This window comes from Aquila chrysaetos, chromosome 17 (genome assembly GCF_900496995.4).
Source record: "Aquila chrysaetos chrysaetos chromosome 17, bAquChr1.4, whole genome shotgun sequence".
Lineage (NCBI taxonomy): Eukaryota > Metazoa > Chordata > Aves > Accipitriformes > Accipitridae > Aquila > Aquila chrysaetos.
In genome coordinates this window covers 27,459,149-27,478,728 of record NC_044020.1, presented here as the reverse complement: position 1 = coordinate 27,478,728, position 19,580 = coordinate 27,459,149, and the positions used below count along the sequence as shown (strand labels likewise).

General features: G+C 43.1%; 1 protein-coding gene across 2 annotated transcripts in view; it reads right to left on the bottom strand.

Annotated features, from left to right (window-relative positions):
* The window catches only part of PHF21B (PHD finger protein 21B), a 164,762-nt gene that overhangs the window by 64,878 nt on the left and 80,304 nt on the right, over nt 1-19,580 (bottom strand). The window contains exon 4 of one of the 2 annotated variants that reach the window (XM_030041344.1): nt 294-629. The exons of the other annotated variant lie outside the window; for it this stretch is intronic. Coding sequence (XP_029897204.1) covers nt 294-629 — 336 coding nt within the window. The remainder of the gene's footprint in view (nt 1-293; nt 630-19,580) is intronic. 2 annotated transcript variants of the gene reach the window in all.

Below are 19,580 nucleotides of genomic sequence, written 5' to 3'. Positions count from 1 at the left end.
CCCCCCCCCGGGGAAGGGCCGGGCAGACCGCCACCCTCGCTGTGGGGCGGAGGGTTCCGGTAGCACCGCCGGGAGAAGCCCTCTCCCCGCTCCGGGTCGGCGGGGCCGGTCCCCGAACCCCGAGGGCGCCCGGAGGGGGCGGGCGGGCGGGTGTCCCCCCCACCCCCCTTCCCCAGCTCCGACCGCGCCCGGCCCCGCCCCGCCGGGGTGCAGGCCCCGCCCCGCCGGGGTGCAGGCCCCGCCCCCCCCGCGGCGCAGCGCGGCGCAGGGCGCCGCCCCCCGCCCGGCGTTACCTGGGCGTTGGAGCCGAGCTCGGTCGGGCGGCGGGCGCCGAGCGGCTTGGCCGTGGTCTGCAGGTTGATGGGGCCGCTCTGCGGGGGCTCCACGCCCGCGGCGCTGCAGCCCAGCCCGCCGTTGAGGTGCGCCGTCACCATCGCGATGGGAGCCTTGGCCGGCAGGACGGAGATGGCCAGGCTCTGCCCGGGGCTGCCGCTGGGGCTCCCCCCGCCGCCGCCGCCTCCTCCGCCGCCGGGTGCCTTGAGGAGCGCCGGGACGCCGCCGGGTTTGGCGCTGCCGCTGGCGCCGCTGCCCACCAGCACGGCCGCGGGGCAGCTCCGCACCGCCAGCTTCTGCCGGGGGAGAGAAGGGGAGAGAGAAGCGGCATCGTCACCCGCCGGGCTGCAGCCGGACCCCGGCCCCCCGCCCCGCTCCGCTCCCCCGGCCCCCCGAGCTCCCCTGCTGCCGACGCGGATTTGGGTGTCTTGCCCCTTTCTTTGTTTCTTAAATACGGTTTTCTTCTTGGAAAGGACAGGCGGGCGGGCAGGGGAAAGGCTGGGCTTCCCCTACTCGCTCGGGAACTCGTGGTTTCACTCGGGGCGGGGGGGGAGGGGGGTTCAAAGTCTTTTTTTTTTTTCCTTCGGTATCTGTTTATGCCCGGAACTAATGATCCCGGTATAGGTCTAGGTAATACTGCAGCTTTAATTAATAACAGAGGGCTTAAAGAATGCCATTTTCAACTTTCTCTTCCGTTAGTCTGAAAATCCATTACACGTGCTCGCCTCCCCCCAGCGCTTGGCTACTTCTCGCATTCTTTCACCCTGACTTACTTTGGAGTCGGTTTGTTGTTTTCCCTTTAACTTTTTTTTTTTTCCCCTCACAAACTTACACTACTTTTTCGGTGTTTTGGGGTTTTGTTTGTTTGTTTGTTTGTTTTTTCCAAGCTAAATTTTCTCCATAGCATCCATTTTAACTCCCAGTTCTCTGTTTTTAAGTCGTACTGTTGCTACAGAGTGGCTGTTCTGTCATCTGTAATAGGAATAAGTTGATTATGGTCTTGTTACAGTATCTCTTACAAGACTTGTATTTGAGATTTCTATAGGCACTGTGAAGTTGCCATATGGTAAATGCCGGTGTCTGTGTAAAATGCTCACTTTTGAAAAGAAAAACAAAACTTTTATAAAGCTGTTGCACTTTAAATAGTCTCAGAAGCTGTTCTTATTAATGCCGTTTGGGCAGGTTAGGTATATGTGCGGGGAAAAAAATGCTGGTTCAATTCTCTTTTGATACTTTGAAGTATTAAACATCTAATTTTTACAAGAGTTGACATCAAAGGTACTTAATCCTGCAAAGACTTCTGCCTGTGTTTAACTTTATTTGCTGACCAGTCCTATCTGCTTCAATGCAACTGCATCTAACGCATAGCCTTTCTGGAAACTTCACCGCCTGCTTAGGTCTGCTGCTGGACTATTAAAGTCATTAAGAGTTTTGTTGTCAACGTCGCTTGCTACAGTGTGTATATATATATGTGTGTGTGTGTGTGTATAAAGTCAAAGATGTGCTTAGTTCTTTCCCTAATCAAGGCTGAAAATCATACTTCTGGGCATAAAGTAGAAGCCTTGTAGTACAAAACTAACTGGCTTTTAAGAAAATACCTTCCTTCTTACTTTTAAACCCATTATACACTTTAAGGCTGTAAAGCCTTAGTTGTCAAATATGTTTGCTCCAGGAACTGTATTTTTTGTGTTTATATGAAATAGCAAGCATGCACTTTATCAGATATACCTGCTTCGTATTTTAATATAAAGAAGTGTGGGGTTTTTTACGTCAGCATTATTCTAGCAATCATGACTTCATAGAAATTGTTTCAAGCTTTGTTCATTTTTGCCTTTACCTTTCATTTTCCTAACAGTCATCCCAAGGAAGCACAGGCAGTATTTTCCTTAAACTATGCTGTTGCATGTCACAGATGTTTTGAAGATGAAGGAACTTTTCTTTCAGTACAGAAATACACCTGTCTATTAGTTTAAAAGTGCTCAAGTGAAAGCCAAGAAGCTCAGGTGCATTTTATGCAGGTGGAAAAAGTTGCTTATGACAAAACTCCATAAACCCACTATTTCTCTATTTGTTGTTGTACAGTTTCCCACTGGTGTTCCTTGTACCGATTGAATGCCCCAGGGGTACGGTGCTACAGATGCAAAGCAACTGCATGTAGGAGAGCTGAACACCACCTCTCCTGCTCTACTGAAAACCTCCTCGCACGGCACCTTATTGACACGTACAGTGGTACAAAGCTTTCACGTTAAGGGTTCAGCTTTGTGGTTGTATTTTTATTTTGATTGATGTCTTGTGAAAAACGCTAAAAGCTCACAGACTGTCGGAAAGTCCTGTACTTGCTTACAGTGCTATAAATCCACTACCTAACTGGAGTTAGTCCAGGAGTGAAATCCTAGCTCTGCTGCAGACAACCGGAGGTGTGCTGCTGACATCAGTAGCGCTAGGGTTTCTTTTTTTGTGAAACTAAGAGTGTTTGCTATCCCTGATAGGTCACTGTATTGATGAAGTGTCTTTTTAACATTTGTCCTCAGACATGTGAACATTTGGATTACTGAATGAAAAACTTCTCACAGAAATACTCAGTGTTACTGTACCGATTTCATATTTTCACTTAAAAGAAATAAAATTCCTAATATGTAATATCCTAGCGGTATTAGTACAGCTTTACTTTTCTCTTGGGCAGTTCAGCAACAGAAAACATCTAAGCAAACAAAACTCCATGATCCCAAAAGATGCACAATCCTTGGTAGCTCAGTGGAAAAAGCAAGTAAATGCGTAGGAGTAGATGATGACTTTCCTGACAAAATTCAATAGCAAGTAATTTCTTTTTGTCTTGTTCCAAAGGAGGAAACCGTAACAAGAAGTAAAAAAGCAGAAATTCTGTAAACAAACAAACAAACAAACAAATTCACTACTCAAACCACCATCCATCCAATTTCCTCTGTTCTCCCTATATGCAAAAAAAGTAAGTTAGTTTTGTGTGTCTTTGCACATGACGTGTGTTAGTATTTTCCTAATAAACTGACAAACCTGTCTGTTCATGTGTATGCAACAAAAAAAAGCTAAGGAAATAAGGGTTACTGCTTGTTTCAGTCTAAGTTGAGATAAATATTAAACGCTTGTAAAATTGAACATTCATCTCCTAATGGAAAACTTTCATTTTAATTTAGGTTTGGGGGCTTTTTGAAGTAAATACAGGGAAAAAATTGTGTCCCTGTGATAGGCTTGCAAGGATCAATCAGCCCATGCCAGTCACCTCCCCAGGGAACGACACTATGCTAAATTTATTTAAATAACTGCAAATTTTAGAAACTAAATAGGAAAGCATATACAAAGGATCAGGTGCTCAAGATTAGCTTCCAAAAGAGAGTTACTAGAAAAATTGTCTGTTTGGGGAAAAGCAGTGACAGTATCTCTTCTGTGTCTCATTCATTAATTTTCTGAAAATGTACCTACCAAAACTTAAAAAATAACCACCTTAATTAGATTACATTAGTTAGGAGATGAGCTATTATGCGTTTTTTCTTTGTAACAACCATTTTTACTTTATACCCCCGTGAAGACGCTGATAAAGGAGTGTTGGCAGAAACAAAGATTATGATATGAGAGATTAAAAAAATCCTCAACAAAATCTGCATCTGCTGTATTCTATTTCTGCCAGATTAATTAAAAGAATAGTCTTGGTTTTTAAAGAGAAAGAAAATCTGCATTTTGAGAATCAGTCAGCATAACGTATTCTCTGACACTTTTGGAATGATGAATAATAAGAAAGTAAGCAAGCTTTGGACACTGCAGCTGAAAACATGTGCTGGTATAATGGAAGAGCCAAAAGAGGAAAAAAAAAAAAAAAGAAAAAGAATTTTGGCTTTAAATGCTGGAAAGCAGGTCGCTGCTTCTCATCCACAGCATAACAGTCCCCACAATACACCAATTTTGAAGCAGCGCCTTTTCAATAGCAACACAACTTTCATTTTCACTGCAGGATGCCACAGGCAAACCGGAGTTTGAAATATGTATGCCAGTCACATGCAAACACACTACAATGTGCTGGAAAGCTGCCGCTTGTTTATGATTTCCCATCTTGTACATGGCATGGTCTCAACCATTCAAAGCAGAGCTAATATTTTTTCCATATGTATCAAAATAACTCTGGCCTTTCTATTTATTTGTACATGTAAGCCCCACCTATCTCCTACCTATCGAGGTCTGTGCTGTACAGCTTTGCAGGTGAGAAGGCAACCGTGCAACAGTTTTAGCCTCCCTACTAGCCATTACTCAAACCCTACTTCTCCCATCATGTACCACAAATCATTCTGTTTAGTGAATAAAGAAATGGAAACAGCAAAGGGAGAAAGGATTTGAAGGAGGCTCTACTGTTGTGATACACTGAGTGATACGGTACACGTACGCACGTACGCACGCACAGAGACTCCAGCCAGACCCAGCATGGACAGCATCACTTTTAGTGTAAGGTTTCGGTTCCTTCATTTTTACTTTGCTGCAGCTTACATCACGTCTTCAAACCCTTACCGATGTGATGTCAACTTTACTTCACACGTACATCTCAGGTAAGAATATGGTCATATTCTACAATGGAGGAATACTTGGCTAGTGGCTGCTCTTTGCTGTGGCAGTGATTTAAAAACCTTCACGTTTTTCTAGTAAAATATGAGACCTGTTTAAAAAGGACCTAAAATTCACTGTCCATCACATTTATATTTTAACACCTACATGCTGTAGATAGAGACTTCAGTCCATTAATCTTTCTAGAACGATGCTCTCCTGACAAAGCAGTTTCGCTGTGAAAAACTGCAATTGTTTTCAGAGCAATATCAGTTCTTTTCCTTAGTGGCCCCATGGCTAAGAGAAAACATTTGGCATAACCCTGAGAGTTTATTTAGCTTGCAGAAGACTGGCAATCCACTTTCAAACCAAAATGATGGCTTGTCAATGAATAATTTAACATTCAGCACTAATCTAAGGCCCTGCATGCAAAACAGCTGAACAGACTTCTCCAGCAATGAGGGCCGTGACCTCTGTTCATTTACTCAATTGTCACAATAAAATTCTCTTGAACAACGGAATATTTAATATTCAAAGAGTGACAACACACAAATGCATCGTGGACGGGCCACAGCTATGCCACTTCAGTAGAGTGTCTTAGGATTTTGGTACAATCCTATGAATTTCCATGTATTTCTCATGTATTTCCAAGTTGCTACTTACATACACGGCTGATCCTGCCTGATCTGCGCCCTCAGTCATGAACTAACCACCTGCATAACTTTACACACTGAAACAGAAGCGAGCAGGGCTTCAGCTGAGCATACATATGTACACATACATGGGCACCCACAGAAGTTTGGTGATGTTTATGGAGGCAAAAGGCTCCCTAGTCTGTATTTTATCCCTGAATTCCCACAAAAAATGCTTCCCTTTGCACACAACCCTTGGGCACCAGGTTGTCTGTGCCCAAAGAGAAGACATTAAAATGTGTTTTCATACAACCAAGGATGAAGACCCTTGCATGGAAAAGTTTTACGCGCTGTTCCTGAAACACTGTATTTTGATGTAAGGGTGTTCAAGACGTGCAACCGAGGAGGAGGAGGAGCATTTTTAAGGATGGCTGGGGTAGTTCCTCCTGCCAATCTCTCAGTAAATGACCTGTCAGTTTGATGCAAGCGCTCTCCCTGCGACGGCCAAGCTGGGGCGGGGGGAAGGGATGGGGAGAAAGGAGGGGAGGGAGGAGAAATTGCTCGACAGAAGTATTTTTAATGACCTCCATGGAAGGGTCACTGCGGCGCGGGATGATGTGTGGTACCCGGCGGCAGGAAGCCTTCCTCCTCCTCCTCTTCCCCCTGCAGTCCAGCTGTGCGCCGAGCTGAGCGGACACCCCCTTGGCTGTTCTGTGCCGCAAACCCCTGTCCCCCGCGCCCTATCCTAAAGGAAGCCCCCAAAAGCGCAATTAATAAATGAGGAGGTAGTGACTGCCCGACTAGGTGGAACTCGGGTGCTAGCTTTTGTCAGGAGGATCAGAAAAATAGCTGAAGAAAATCTGGGACTTGATCGAAACAGCCTTTCCAGGGGCGGACTTTCAGCCAAAGGAGGCCGAGTGTGAAACACGGGCAGGGAGGTTTACGTGTGCTGAAGTACAATCTCCGCATTATTATTTTTTTAAACGCTTCTTTTGTCTGTTGGTTTCTTCTTTTTCTTTCTCTTTTTTTTTTTTTTTGACAACTTCCTGCCTGCCTGTCATTAGAAGTAAGAATGTATTCCTTTCTCTATCAGATCTCAGTTAATTAGCCATCGCTGCAGCAGGCTCAAGGATTTAAATTCAAAGTGAAACTCATTCTAATCAAAACTGCAGCAAACTGGGGGTTTTGTTTGACTTTAACCTGAAAGTCAGTTATTGTACTACTGATGTACATACCACATTACCAGCTGAGTGCTTTCAGCATTCCTCTATCAGTGTGAAATATTTAATCGGCACAAGGATCCAATCAGCACAGCAGAGGGGAATCTAGTGTGTGCATTAATTTACTTTCAGTTGAAAAGCAGTAAAGCAGGTCAGAAACATATAACCTTCTCCCCCCACTCCCCCTTTCCCCTCCCAAACAAATACACAGCACATCAGAAGAGTTTTGGTGGCGGGGGAGGGAATGAAAGCCACCCTGTATGAATTCAGATTGCAGAGTCAGACAATAAATTAGTCATTCCTGCCAAAGAATGACAAACGCTGCCTGAACAGAAGAGGGGAACAACCCCTCCCTCTAAACTTACCCCCCCAAATCACCTCTCAAATTAATTACATTGGGTAATTGTTTGTTTTTTAATCTTTGACTCTTTTTAAGCTAGAAAGATGGCTGAATGATTACCCCTTCTGTGCATGACATTAATTAGAAAGAAAGCAAATGCCAGAAAATAACAAAACAGTCTCTCTATTAACGTGCAATGGCTTTGGATTTTCTGACCAGCCACGCTCTCCAGCAAAGGCTTCCATTAATATTATTGGTATGACAAATCTGTTTTAGAAGCATTCCCAAGCTCTTCTACACATCAGCAATTTTATATATTGCAGAAGCATACTGCAGCATACAAAAGCTAAACTTTTTCCCCTACCAAATCCACCCTTGTCTTTCTCACTTATTCTCTGAAGAAAATCAAGTTCCTTATCTCCTTGACATCGTAACGAGAATATCGACACTCAATTTTCTTTCACAAGGGATTATTTATAATGTGAATGTTACGTGAAGAAACTTGTACAATCCTGCAAGCAAAACTGTCACGCCGAAATGCGACAACAGGCAACGATTAAAGTTGCACCAAAAAACCCCACCCCAGCTGGTCAGCCTGATGCGGCCAAAACTCTCAGCGTGGCTGCTGTCCAGGGTAGGGCAGCAATGAAGAATTGGCAGATTTACGTAAAGAGAGAATTTTCCAAACTGGTAAATACCCTAATAACAGTAACGGTGGGCTTAGAAAAGCACATATTCACTCAAGTGCAATTAGCCTTTAATTTCTGAAACCATTAAACAGCTTGCTGACTGAAAAAACCAACACGTTTTCAACTGTATTGCTAACTGGCAATCCGCTCGTCAAAGCTTGGAATTATCTGCTTAGTGACTTGTAAACAGCACTTTTTAACTAACAAGGAGTAGGGGGGAAAGAGGACGATATTTAATGAGAAAAGTCAGATTCATATTATGGAACATTCTGGAAGTGCCTGTGCATCTTGAAGGAGAGGAGGAGGGGGAGCTAGGGATTTTTTTTTTAATAACCTCACAAATAATCCCTCCTCCTTTCTCTCTCTCAAACCATGTCAATGATCAAGGAAATGAGAACAAGGCGCTTGATTCACAGCTGACTCTCTCTTCTTGTTACATCAGATCAAGAAGGAGCAGTCTAACGGGGGGGGGGGGGCGATTTCTGCAGGGGAAACAAATCTACAAGCTGGCATTTTGTCTCCTACTCCTATTAATTAGCCTGCTTTTCTGTCAGAAACAGAGCTTTTAAAACTTGCAACGCAGTTACTTGTGTGCCCATTCGCACATACACTGCATATATGCATCCAGAAAACTAAATATTATGCATGTGGGATAAACCCCTCCCAAAAAATCTTCAAGGAAAGCGCGGTTGGTTTCCTCTTTTATTTGATGGATGGATCTCTATTCTTCCCCTTAATCCCAAGAAAAACTGCATAGTAAACTGCTAATACTAAGATGCAGCCCGTGCTAAAGCCCCGGTTAATGACAGCCTTTGGATGGGGTGCATTGTGCTCTGGATCAGGTCCGCAGCGGCAAGACTGCAGCTCAGTCTGCACGTCTATGAAATGCTTCTTTTAAACACAAACTTACAACAAAGGAAAACTTTGGCTTGATCTCACTTCGAATAAACCAGAAAGCACACAGGCATCCTCTTGGCAGGTCAGAGAAGGGTTTAAATGGCTCCCCGCTGTGTAAATTGGGTTCTCCCCTAGCCCCAAAGCTGGAGTCCTACTTGCCATTAGCAGCTCAAAATTTACATCCTTTTGCTGTTGCCAACTTAAGTTTCCCACGATTTGCCATGTCCTGTGCATTCAAGATGACTGCATTCATCTGGCTTATTTAATGTTAAAAACCAAAACCAACTCGCCACAAACAAACACACAAAAAACCAAAATCCGAGTGTACACCACATAAACACTAATGTGCTTCTAATTTAAGTTTTGAAAAAACAAAGGCAGAGTGATTAAAGGCCAGGAGCATGCAGCTCAGCATATGGAGCCACAGTAAGTGCCCTAGAACAAGTTGAATGTTTCCATTGTGTGAAAGACTCATTCATTATAGCTACAAGATGCAGTGCAGGCATTTGCATTTTTAGAGGGGCATCTTGTCATTTTTAGATAAATCATGGGATCCAGACCCTTTCTAAATGGCATCAAAGCTCACATTTCTTGAGATCCTGCCTCCCTTTGTTTCAATACTCTGCCTCACTATTTTCTTTTCCTCTGCGTGAATGTCATTAAAGTTTGCATCCTAGTATGTCTCCAGACCAAGATGTGAACTCACGGGCTTCTCATTTTTGCTTAAAAATTCACTGCTTCCTACGATCAAGCCAGGCAAAAAGAGATGCAACTGCATGCAATCAGAAAAATAAACAATAAATTAGAGTAATTTATTGTATCCAGTTTCAAAGCTGCTGCCTCCTGATTCCCATTCCCTCCCCCCTTATTCCTCCCACCAGCCCCCCCTCACCCCAGACCTGGTAATAATTTCTTTGATTCCTCCCTCCTTCACCCCAGCTTAAAATCAAATTTGGAAATGCACATCTTCCTTGGTGTGGCAGGAAGAACTGGCAATACAATAAACTAAGCGAAATCCTTTTTTTTTTTTTTTCTCTTTTTCCCAGATAACACAGAATCCTCCTGAAATGAACAAATGTAACTGTGAACAGATACAGACTTCCCATGGGATCAAACCATCAGTTCCTCGGTATACATATAAAGAAGAAAGAAGTTAAATGGTTGCATTTCCCCCAAGGGAAGGCAGAGCTTCAGTTGTGAAGTATTCCCATCAGAAATTCTGGATAAGTTGCAAAGAAAAAGAAATCCCTGCCTCCTCTCCAGACCTTGTATAGACATTTCCCCAGCAATTCTACATATGCACATTTCATCCCAACAGCACGAGCTTTTAGTATTACTGTGTTACTCTGGAGTGATTATTGTTTTCCAACGGCAGGCATATTTGCATGGTAGTCATGAAACTGCTCAGAGCAACCTTTCAATTTTCCGACACTCCAAAGTATAGCTTTGGTGAAAGCAAACAAAGCGGAGGCGGAAATCAAGAGCCCAAACTGAGTGCCTATGTCTAGGCACTTCAGTCCAAATCCAGGCTTTTGTGTCCACACAGACAACTGCTAACTGGCACAGGGGCAGCAGCGGCCAGAGGCAAAGTCACCCTGTGCTCATGCCCCCTGAACCCAGGTGACCCTGCTCATTTTTGCAAGTAAATGTTGGTACATGAACGAAACTGAGCTCTAGATTTTGCCGCAAATCCTACAGAGAGTGCTTAGTTCAGAGGACAGAAAAGGAAGGCAACATTATGAACAGGGTTTTCTTCAAAACCCATCAGCTGTTAGCACATCTTACTAATGAAAAACCCATATGGCTTGGCAGCACAGTGAGTGGTGTCCTTCCACCCCCACCCCTGGCTGGACCTCTCTACTTCTGGCTAAGCACATCAAAACTGAAATGTAATCAGAGGTGTCTTCTGAGATTTAGATAGATCCTTTTGCCTCAGTTTCCCAACCTGATAACATGTCTTCCTCACAAAGGTATTGTGAAAATTAACTGGCTAGCATCTATTAAACGCTGCTGTTTGTTATTAAAGGCAGGTTAAGTCATATGATCTCATCTTAATCCAACAGGATTATGGTTGTCAAATCAAAGGTAGTGCGCTATCACACTGTTTATCTATTCTTGCCTGACAATATTTTCTAACATCCTCCAAAGGAGCCCTTGTGGAGCTGAAGACAAGACTTCACAGCTCCAAGTATTTTTCGGGTCTGTGTCTGCAGGCCTGGGCACATATTGAACTAAGTGGAGGGCAGAAAGTTAATTACATGTCTTTTCATTTCCACAAATTGCATAAAAAAGCAATCTACAGATCCAGAAACGTAGCAAAGCCCAGAGCCAGAGATGACAAACACGTAACTGATAACTACACCTCTAAAAAGAGGTGCTACAAGTCTGAAGAAGAAAGGTGTTCAAGGAAGCTGGAAGGAGTGGGAGAGGAGACACACAGGGGGCCAAATTTCTCACAGTAGCACTCTTGGAGCTCTGCTTGTCAATGGACAGAAAAGGGTTGAAGTGGCAAGCCTCTGAGAGATTTTCCTCCTGCATCATAAGATAAAACAATTTATTATAACTTATGGAACGAGAATGATGTACAATTGTGCAGGTGCTTTGCAGAAGTAATTAGGATGAGTTGACAATGGACTTCCATCTCAAGACTTCCCTAGTGTCTAATACACCTTAATATACAGAGGATGACGGTCTCAACACCTTTCTTTGTCCCTTCCCGGGATCTCCGAGCATCCCCGCATCATTCATAGAAAGCCCTTTGATCCAATGAAAGCCCTCCAGAGGTAGCAGCTCTGAGTACACCTGGGGAAGGAAGCTGCATGAGCTAAAACTGTGGCCACAGAGACACACTCACATGACCTATCAAGTCAAAGCTGGAAATTGAACCTTGATGTCACAATCCCAAAACTTTAGTTAGCAAGAGAGCACCCTCACTCCTCACTTCATTTTTCCTTCAGTTGCACCACTTCATTTGCCATGTACTGTAACCAAAATGTAAATTTGAATAGTCAAACCACGCTGTTTATCGAACCTTATGGTTGAATGTGCAGGCAGGGTGGCTGCCGCAGCACTTGAGGCAGCAACAGGAATGAGTGGGTTTTTCTGTCTTTCAAGAAGTGGGTATTCAAAAAGGTAGATTAGGAAACAATGGATTATCAAAACCACAAAGTAATTTTCAACACCTGGCTGAGTGAATACCGCCTGACCAAATACCACCCCTTACAGAAGTAGGGGATACTGGAAATTAGGAACTCCAAGACCTCTGTCATGTCCTCAGACCACTATGCTATGCTCTACTTTTTTTATGGGGGACATATAATGGCCTAGTTCCTCTAGGGAAATGGGTGGTTTAGACAGATTAAAAAAAATTAACCTGCCCTCCCTAATCTCCCCAGTCTGACAAAGAATGCTGTGTAAGTACATACATGTGAAAAATTGAAAGCAAACTTTTACAGTTTGAGAATCACAAGTAAAACCACTTGACTAGATACAGATAATTGATCAGTCATAATAAGAGGGGGATACAGCATGTAATATTTTTCTTTTAATGAGACTTCAGAGAATGCATGAAAAAACTATTTAGAATGACTGAACTGTACAAATATATTAGCAGATGTTGAAAATACTGGGTAAATTTAAGAAACAAGGGAGTGATATGCTTTCACTCTAACTTAATGGAAATGCAAATGATAAGATAATGCTTAAAGGGAAAGAAAGGTATACAGCAGCAGTGTTGGGAAAGAATATTAAAAAGAGACAAAGGAGCTGCTAATGAAGGACTGTGTAGATCCTAGGATGAAAATAAGACACTACACAACCATTATTCCAGAGGCCAAAGAGAGAGTAACGAGCAATAAATAATGCAGATCATGCCAATGGCAGTAAATAAAATGGAACGTAAAAGACAGAATGAGAAAGAACAGACTGGGCCCACTTCAAAACAACAATAGGAGAGGAACACAATGGCTAAGGAGAAAGCAAGGACACACTACACAGTAACTCTGCCATTGCCTTCACACAGAAGGATGGAGACGATTATAGAATGCACAGATAAAATGGAAATTATCTGCAAAATTTAGACACTAGTTTGCAGTTGTGAGTGTCTGAACTAGTTTCTAAACTACTCCCATGAACAGCGACAGGAGAAAGAAAAATATTTTGTATGTTGATTTTCTTGTTAGGGTAGTGGAAAGCACTTAGATACTTCAGCCATGAGAGCTATCTATATAGGGAGCTGCACAGAGTGACACAGATCTGTGTGTATACTTAGAAAGGATTCAAGGGCACAAAAGAAAGCTGAGAAGAGAATGAGAGAAGCTTTAGTAAACTTTCTCACAACTTTGTTACATTTAAGGATCAGAATAAACAACATCCTCTTGGCCTTATTTCCCATTGTGTGCTACGGAGGGCAAAACATCATAGCCACTTAATACAAACTCTACCTCAATCAGTCACTCAGATCCTTTGCCTGGAACATTTCTCACAGCTGATAGCTTTTCTTCTCATAAAAGCCATTTCGCAAAGAAGCTGAACACAAAAAAATGACAGGGTGGGCAGTACAAACGGATGCTCTGGCTCTCCAGTTCTGCAGCACACCCAATTTTTTTTACATTACTATTTGGGCTAGCCTTTTCTTCTGCAAGAGTGGAACACTCTTCAGAGCAGAAGGCAGGGATTAGGACACGGCCATGGAGGCCTGTGGCAGGTTTGTGCAGTAGCACCTAGAGATCCGAGTTCAAATACAGGGCAAACCATAAGTGGGAAAGAAAAAGGAAGTCCTTATTCCAGTTCCCATGTTCCAAAATAATCTGGGGTGTAACCCCCGCCCCAGGATAAGATTGGGCTGCAGTTGTGTGAACTGCAAAGGCATGATGTAGAAAAAGAATGGGGCAAGTAAGGGGCAAAATGATGCTTTGCTCATTCCAGTGGATTCCAGCTAAGCAGGAGGTGAGGGTGTTAACAACATTCAGTGTGGAAGAAGTAGCTCTCTGCACAGCTTCTCTATTGATAGTGTGACTGCATCCAGCCCTGTATCGTTTTACTCCTGCTTTCACCCCTGGTTTTATTCCTTTTTTTTCCCTAAAGAACTAAAGCCTTTAAAAGGAACTGTGGAAGAATAAAATAAAGCCTAATAATGATGGCCTTCTCCAGGAGGTGAGGGGAACAGGCCATGCTTTACCAAACGTTGTACGCCACTATAAATTCGCAGCGCTTCCAAAGGAAGCCGTCTCCTGGTCTCTTGATCCTCCTCCTGTGCTATCCCGACCTATGTGACTGCACCAGCATTCAGATAGCTGTGCAATAAACCAGTAGCTCTACTAATTAAAGCTAACCTGGCAAAGGAAAAAAAAACACCTAGGTTTTAATGCAGATCGTTTACCCACCTCAGTTCACACCCTAGCTGCAGAAACAACTGGGCCAACGCAGCAGGAGGCGGCAGTGGGGGGAAGAGCGAAGCAGGAGGGAAAAGCACCCCTCCAGAAGAGTGCTGGTGCGGTGTTTGGGCAGCTCTGTACACACGCTTGGCACCTTCACAATGAATTGTGAGGAAACTGGGAAATATAAAAGAAGGGATTAAAGAATAAAAGAAAGAAACAGAACACGTGCAAGAGCCCATTAGGACAATGCACCTTGGCCAAAGGAACCAAGTAAAAAGTCACCATGCCTTTCACTGCTAGGCCAACAAGTTGTAGTAATACTACTTCCAGTAGTAATCAACACTCACTTTCTTCACTTGCGTGTTTAGCAGCCTGTGTGGAAACAGTCCCACTTCCAGCAGACCGCTGCCTACAACATAACCAATAATAATAGGCAGACTCAGCAGAGAGGCTAAAGACTGCATGGACACAGAGAGTAAATTACCCTCTCAACCCTCAGAGGATTATAGGTCTCTGTCAAGTCATTCAGATCTAAAATTTGACCTGTCTTAAAGCATTCATTGCTTGCCAGGGAATATGGGCTGTATTCTCAACAGCCATTTCAAGGAAAATAAATCTCTCGATTATAAAAATTATTATATTGTTATATTTAATAATTCTAGTAACAATTTCTACCTACAAACAACCTTTACCAAAAAAGCTTATGCACTGCAAGTTCACTCCTCAGCTTAATACACTAAGGTCCCCATGTAGACACGTTCAGCTACAAGACACTACTCTGAGTCTTATGCTGACATGAAAAATAAGAAAAAAACCACAAGAATGGGAGCCATCAAAAAAACAACTCAACAAAAATTATTAAAAAAAAAATCAGTCAAATGCAAAGGGAGAGAGCAGACAAGAAACAGGACATTAAGGGAAAGGTATTCAAAACTTAAGACTTTTTGACAGCATTCTTTCCAGGAACAAAAGCCAAGATACACTGGAATGCAGTGCGGTGCTAGGCTAAAGGCAAATGCATTTGATTTTTTCACTAAAAGTTTCAGGAAGAAGTAAGTACAGCATCAGAGATGTTTTCTTAATGTGAAGGTGGACAAAGAGGCAAGAGACAAAGACTGCTGAATTCAGCAGTAGCTAAATCTATAAATGGGAAAAGCAATCTGTAAATGGAAACTTTTCCAAGCTGGAAAGAAAGTGAAGCTCCTAAGTATTTTAGCAGTGAGCATGACTGAATCTCCTGCTATTTATTATATCAGTATCATCCATTAACATCACTGCACTTAACGGCTTATCAGCATTTCCATTCTAAAACTCAACATGATAGAAGTTTATTAGTTGATTGCTTATCTGGGGAGGGTGTGGATGAATGAAAGATGGCACATATGTTGGAACAGGATACATATGTTCTCAGCTGAGAGATTTGTGTTGGGTTTTTTTTTTTGTTTTTTTTTTAAGTGCACTCTAAGACACGTGAGCAATTTCCTAAGAGAGTTTGCCAGTTAACATACAGTCTGTGAGTATAATAGGACTTGCAGTGCCACCCATGCATAAGCTGCAGAAAAACAGGGCAAGTCCAGGGCAGAATGACTGGAGTACAGGGGGAAATAAAACCAGACTTTTGATCCTGACAAACATGGCTTCACAGCAGCCAGCCAGTCTTTATGCTGTTCCAAGAGCAACTCTGGGTCTGAGGAAAACAGAAAATAACCCAACTGTTTTGGACTAGCACATGTGTATGTCCAGACTAGCCTCTCTGCTGGCATAAAGGGGAGATGAGATGCCCACTCTCAGAGCAAGACAGCTATTGGGCCAAGGAGATGAAAACAGAGCCTCAGATTTTGTGATACTTACTCATCTTCCAAGATCTATGCCTCTGCAGTTCCCTCCTCACTGAACTTACTAACTGCAGATTTAAAACTGGCACTCCTCCAGCTCAGAGCACTGCTGGATTACAGAGTCAGAAGAAACTTCTACTTTAGTTTACATGCTCATTGAGCTTTATTCTTCTCTCCTACAGCAGACTAACACCTATCAACTTCAGCAAAATTAGTCTTGGTTCAAACTGGCATAGGAGCAGAAAGAAATCCAGCTGAAAGTATTTAAATGATTCTGCTACTTTCTGTCACTATTTTCATAAAGGGTAATGACAAGCAAGGCTGACTAGCTTGATGAGGCTCTCTCCACTGTCAATTGTGAGAACTAGCTCAAACATGGAGCAAACCATGAGGCTCCTCAGTCACCCCGTGGGGACACTACAGACTACACTGTGAGTTGATGGACCTAAGGTCTCTCTGGGAACATCCTACTAGTGCCTTTACAAGGAAAGAGACAAGCACCTCAGAGGGAAAATCACCCCACCTGATAGGCGAACTCTCCTCTGAGGAGGTCTGTCTCCCTCCACTGACACTGGGCACGTAGGCTTCTAATTTAATCATCCCCAGTAGGTGATGCAGGTTGGAAAATTCAGGCCCAGAGAACTAAGCAGTGCAACGTTTGGTCATGCAAATGCACCGTTCTTTATCTTGGGAGATGTGTTTGTATAAAATTGGGATATCTCAGTGGGGAGTGAGCTGCAGGAATTCTGTTCCCAAACCACAAATCAAGACTCACCTTGCCTTAGTCCAGGCCTTTACGCCTTCGACCTTGAACATCTCCTGATGTTCAGAGGAAACTCCTGAATAGCTGTTGTTAGCATTTAGCTTGGCTTCAAACATCTTAAGAATTAGTCTAAATGAGGAAAGCAGGAGAATTTGTGGACTGATCTCAGGGACAGTCAATTTAGGTATAGATATTTCCTGTCCAAGTGTTCAGGACCCAGACTGATGCAGTCGTGATGGTGCATAACTTGCCATCTGACAAAACACCCTGCCATCCCTGACCTGGATCTGCTGTCACCATGCACCTGCAGCAATAATCTCCCACACACATGGATGGGCTGCTGACTAGCCAGCATTCCCCAAGGAGGAGACAACATTGCCTGTGAAGCTTGGTAACCTCCCCTTCCCCCTTTCTGACAGTGCCAGTTAGTTGTTCCTGCTTCTAAATTAAAGGCAAAATGCAAAACAGCTCCTAAGAATTGTTCCCCTTGGTACACAGGCAAGATGCGACTTTTTGGCACAGCCTTGCGTAGAAGTCCTCCCACCTTGGAAAGTTCTAGCTTTCCTTAAGAGGCTGCAATGTAATATGAGAATGATTTTGGTTAGGAGGTAGGCTGATACTGTTAAGGTTGCTCATGCTGAGCAATGAAGCTTGGGTGTGATCTTATCAACAAGAATTTTTACAACCATGCAGGAGACAGAGCAAAATGATCTGGACAAACTCAGTGTCCTGGCAAAGAGCACAAGAACAAGCAAACGTTGGCTTATGGCAACAAAAATCCACCCTCACATTGTCGTGACTAAACTATAATTAGATACCTCAATTTTTTTTTAATCACTCGTGATTCTTTTTAAGGGCTGGCAATATGAGAGTAAATTTCTTACAACTTGACACAGCCATATTGTTAAAGTGGCTTTTAAACTCTTTTCATGCTCAAGTAAAAAAAAATTCTCACAATGCCGAGTTTCTTTCAACTGACTGATAACTAATAGGACAGGTGCTGTAGGCTTGGGGCCTGGTACAGTAAGAAAAGGTAAGTGAGTTTTAGGACAATTACTCTGCATTGCATTACATTAAAATATCAGGAGGCATGTGTCTGCTGGGCAACCACAGAAAACACATTGTTTATGAAAAAGACAAGCCCTTCAAGGGCAATAACAAACTTTTCACAGCCATCTGCAGGAATGGGAATGCATTTAACCATTGCCTGCCACCACGCCTGACTTCTGACACAGGAGACAACAGGAAGCTACACGAGCATTTTTATTTTCCTTGGCCTCTCGTTGTGTTTCCTAGCACATGGACAAGAATGAATGAGGGTTGCACACCTTCATTAGCACCTTGATGAACTGTTGTCCCTGAAAAGAAGTCACATTTACCTTGGAGATTGGCCCAAGGACTCCAAAACTGGTTCCATTTTTCTTGGGACAAGCTCCAATGGAAGAGCATTTGCAACAACTGCTACAGGAAGCCTGTCAGATCTGTAGGGCATTTCTTATTTGCTAATTGTCCATCAGTGCCTCAAGCCACAGGGCGTGAGTCAGGTTCCAGCCCCAAACTGCTTAACTAGACATGCACAGTAATGCAAGTCTACCAGAAAATCTGCTGAAGGGACAAAAGTGATCGGTTGCAGGTACACACCAAAACTCCTTTGGACCACCATTGCTTTCCATCTGATGGGCTATCACATCCTGGTGGTTATCACAGAGTGGTCTGGACATGACTATATGCACAGCTAAATGTTTTAAGGCAACTTTAGGATTATTTAACTAACTGATCACATAGCACCAACCAGAAAACCTAACTCAGGAATTCTTGCATGAAGCTTACAATTTCTTCCCAGAAGCCATTCTGAAACCAGAGTTAAACCTCAATTTAAGGATTTCAAGTAATAGCATCTACTGCTTTACTAGGTTAATGATAATTTGCACTCTTAAAAATCCTCATCTTATTTCCAGCTTTAGCTTCTAGCCACTTACGCCTTTTCCCAGCTACAGAGAATAGCTGCCTGCTAACCCAGACATTCCTTTCCCAGACGACAGGGATGATGATTCTGTTTTTCTGCATGAGGACACCCATACCCACAGAGGGCACTGCAGTTGGGATGGAAGATAAGGGAGCACTTTTGACTGCTTCAGCTTATGTCTGGGGCCAAATCAGCTTATCATATTCCTGGGACATGCAATGCTTGCTCTACTGATCCCTGAACCCAGCTCAATACCAGGACAAAAATGGAACAGGGCCAGAGGACCCGCCAGCAAGTTATATTTTACTTTCAGAATTCTGTGCACTGAAGCCAAATTCTCTTGATTCAGGTCAGGAGATTTTCCCAGGAGACAGTTGCCTCACATAAAATTAACTCATTATATTAACTAATGGTGTGTAAATAAAACCCATTTCAGTTACACTAAATCTATATTCAATGAACAGTTATTCGTAATAAAGAGCTGAGTCAGAGGGAAGCTCGCCTGTGGCACGGTGTTAAACTTTCAGTAAGATGCATTGCTCTTTGGTAAAATAGCTTTGCAAACTCTTTTATCACTGGTTTTGCTTTTAAACCTACTAATGTAACAATAATAACTAGGAGCAAATTAAAAGAATATAAGCACACCAACCAGGTACCTGTAACATGCGCAATCTGCAGACTTTGAAGATTTAGCAGTACACTTACAGACCTATGCTGGAACTAAATGAATTCCCATCAAAGCAAAGACCAGTAGTAGTAGTAGCAGTAGTAGTACAGCTGAAGGGAAGAAAGCCCAACACATTGCCATGCATAGATTCTCAGGCTACAAAACACGATCAGTCCACCTAGTCTGATATCTCATGTAACTCCACCATAGCATTCAACCAATCAGAGACTAATAACATATTTTCGGGTAAAGCTCTACCTTCCAGAGAAGGCATCCTGCCTTGATATGAGGCTCCCA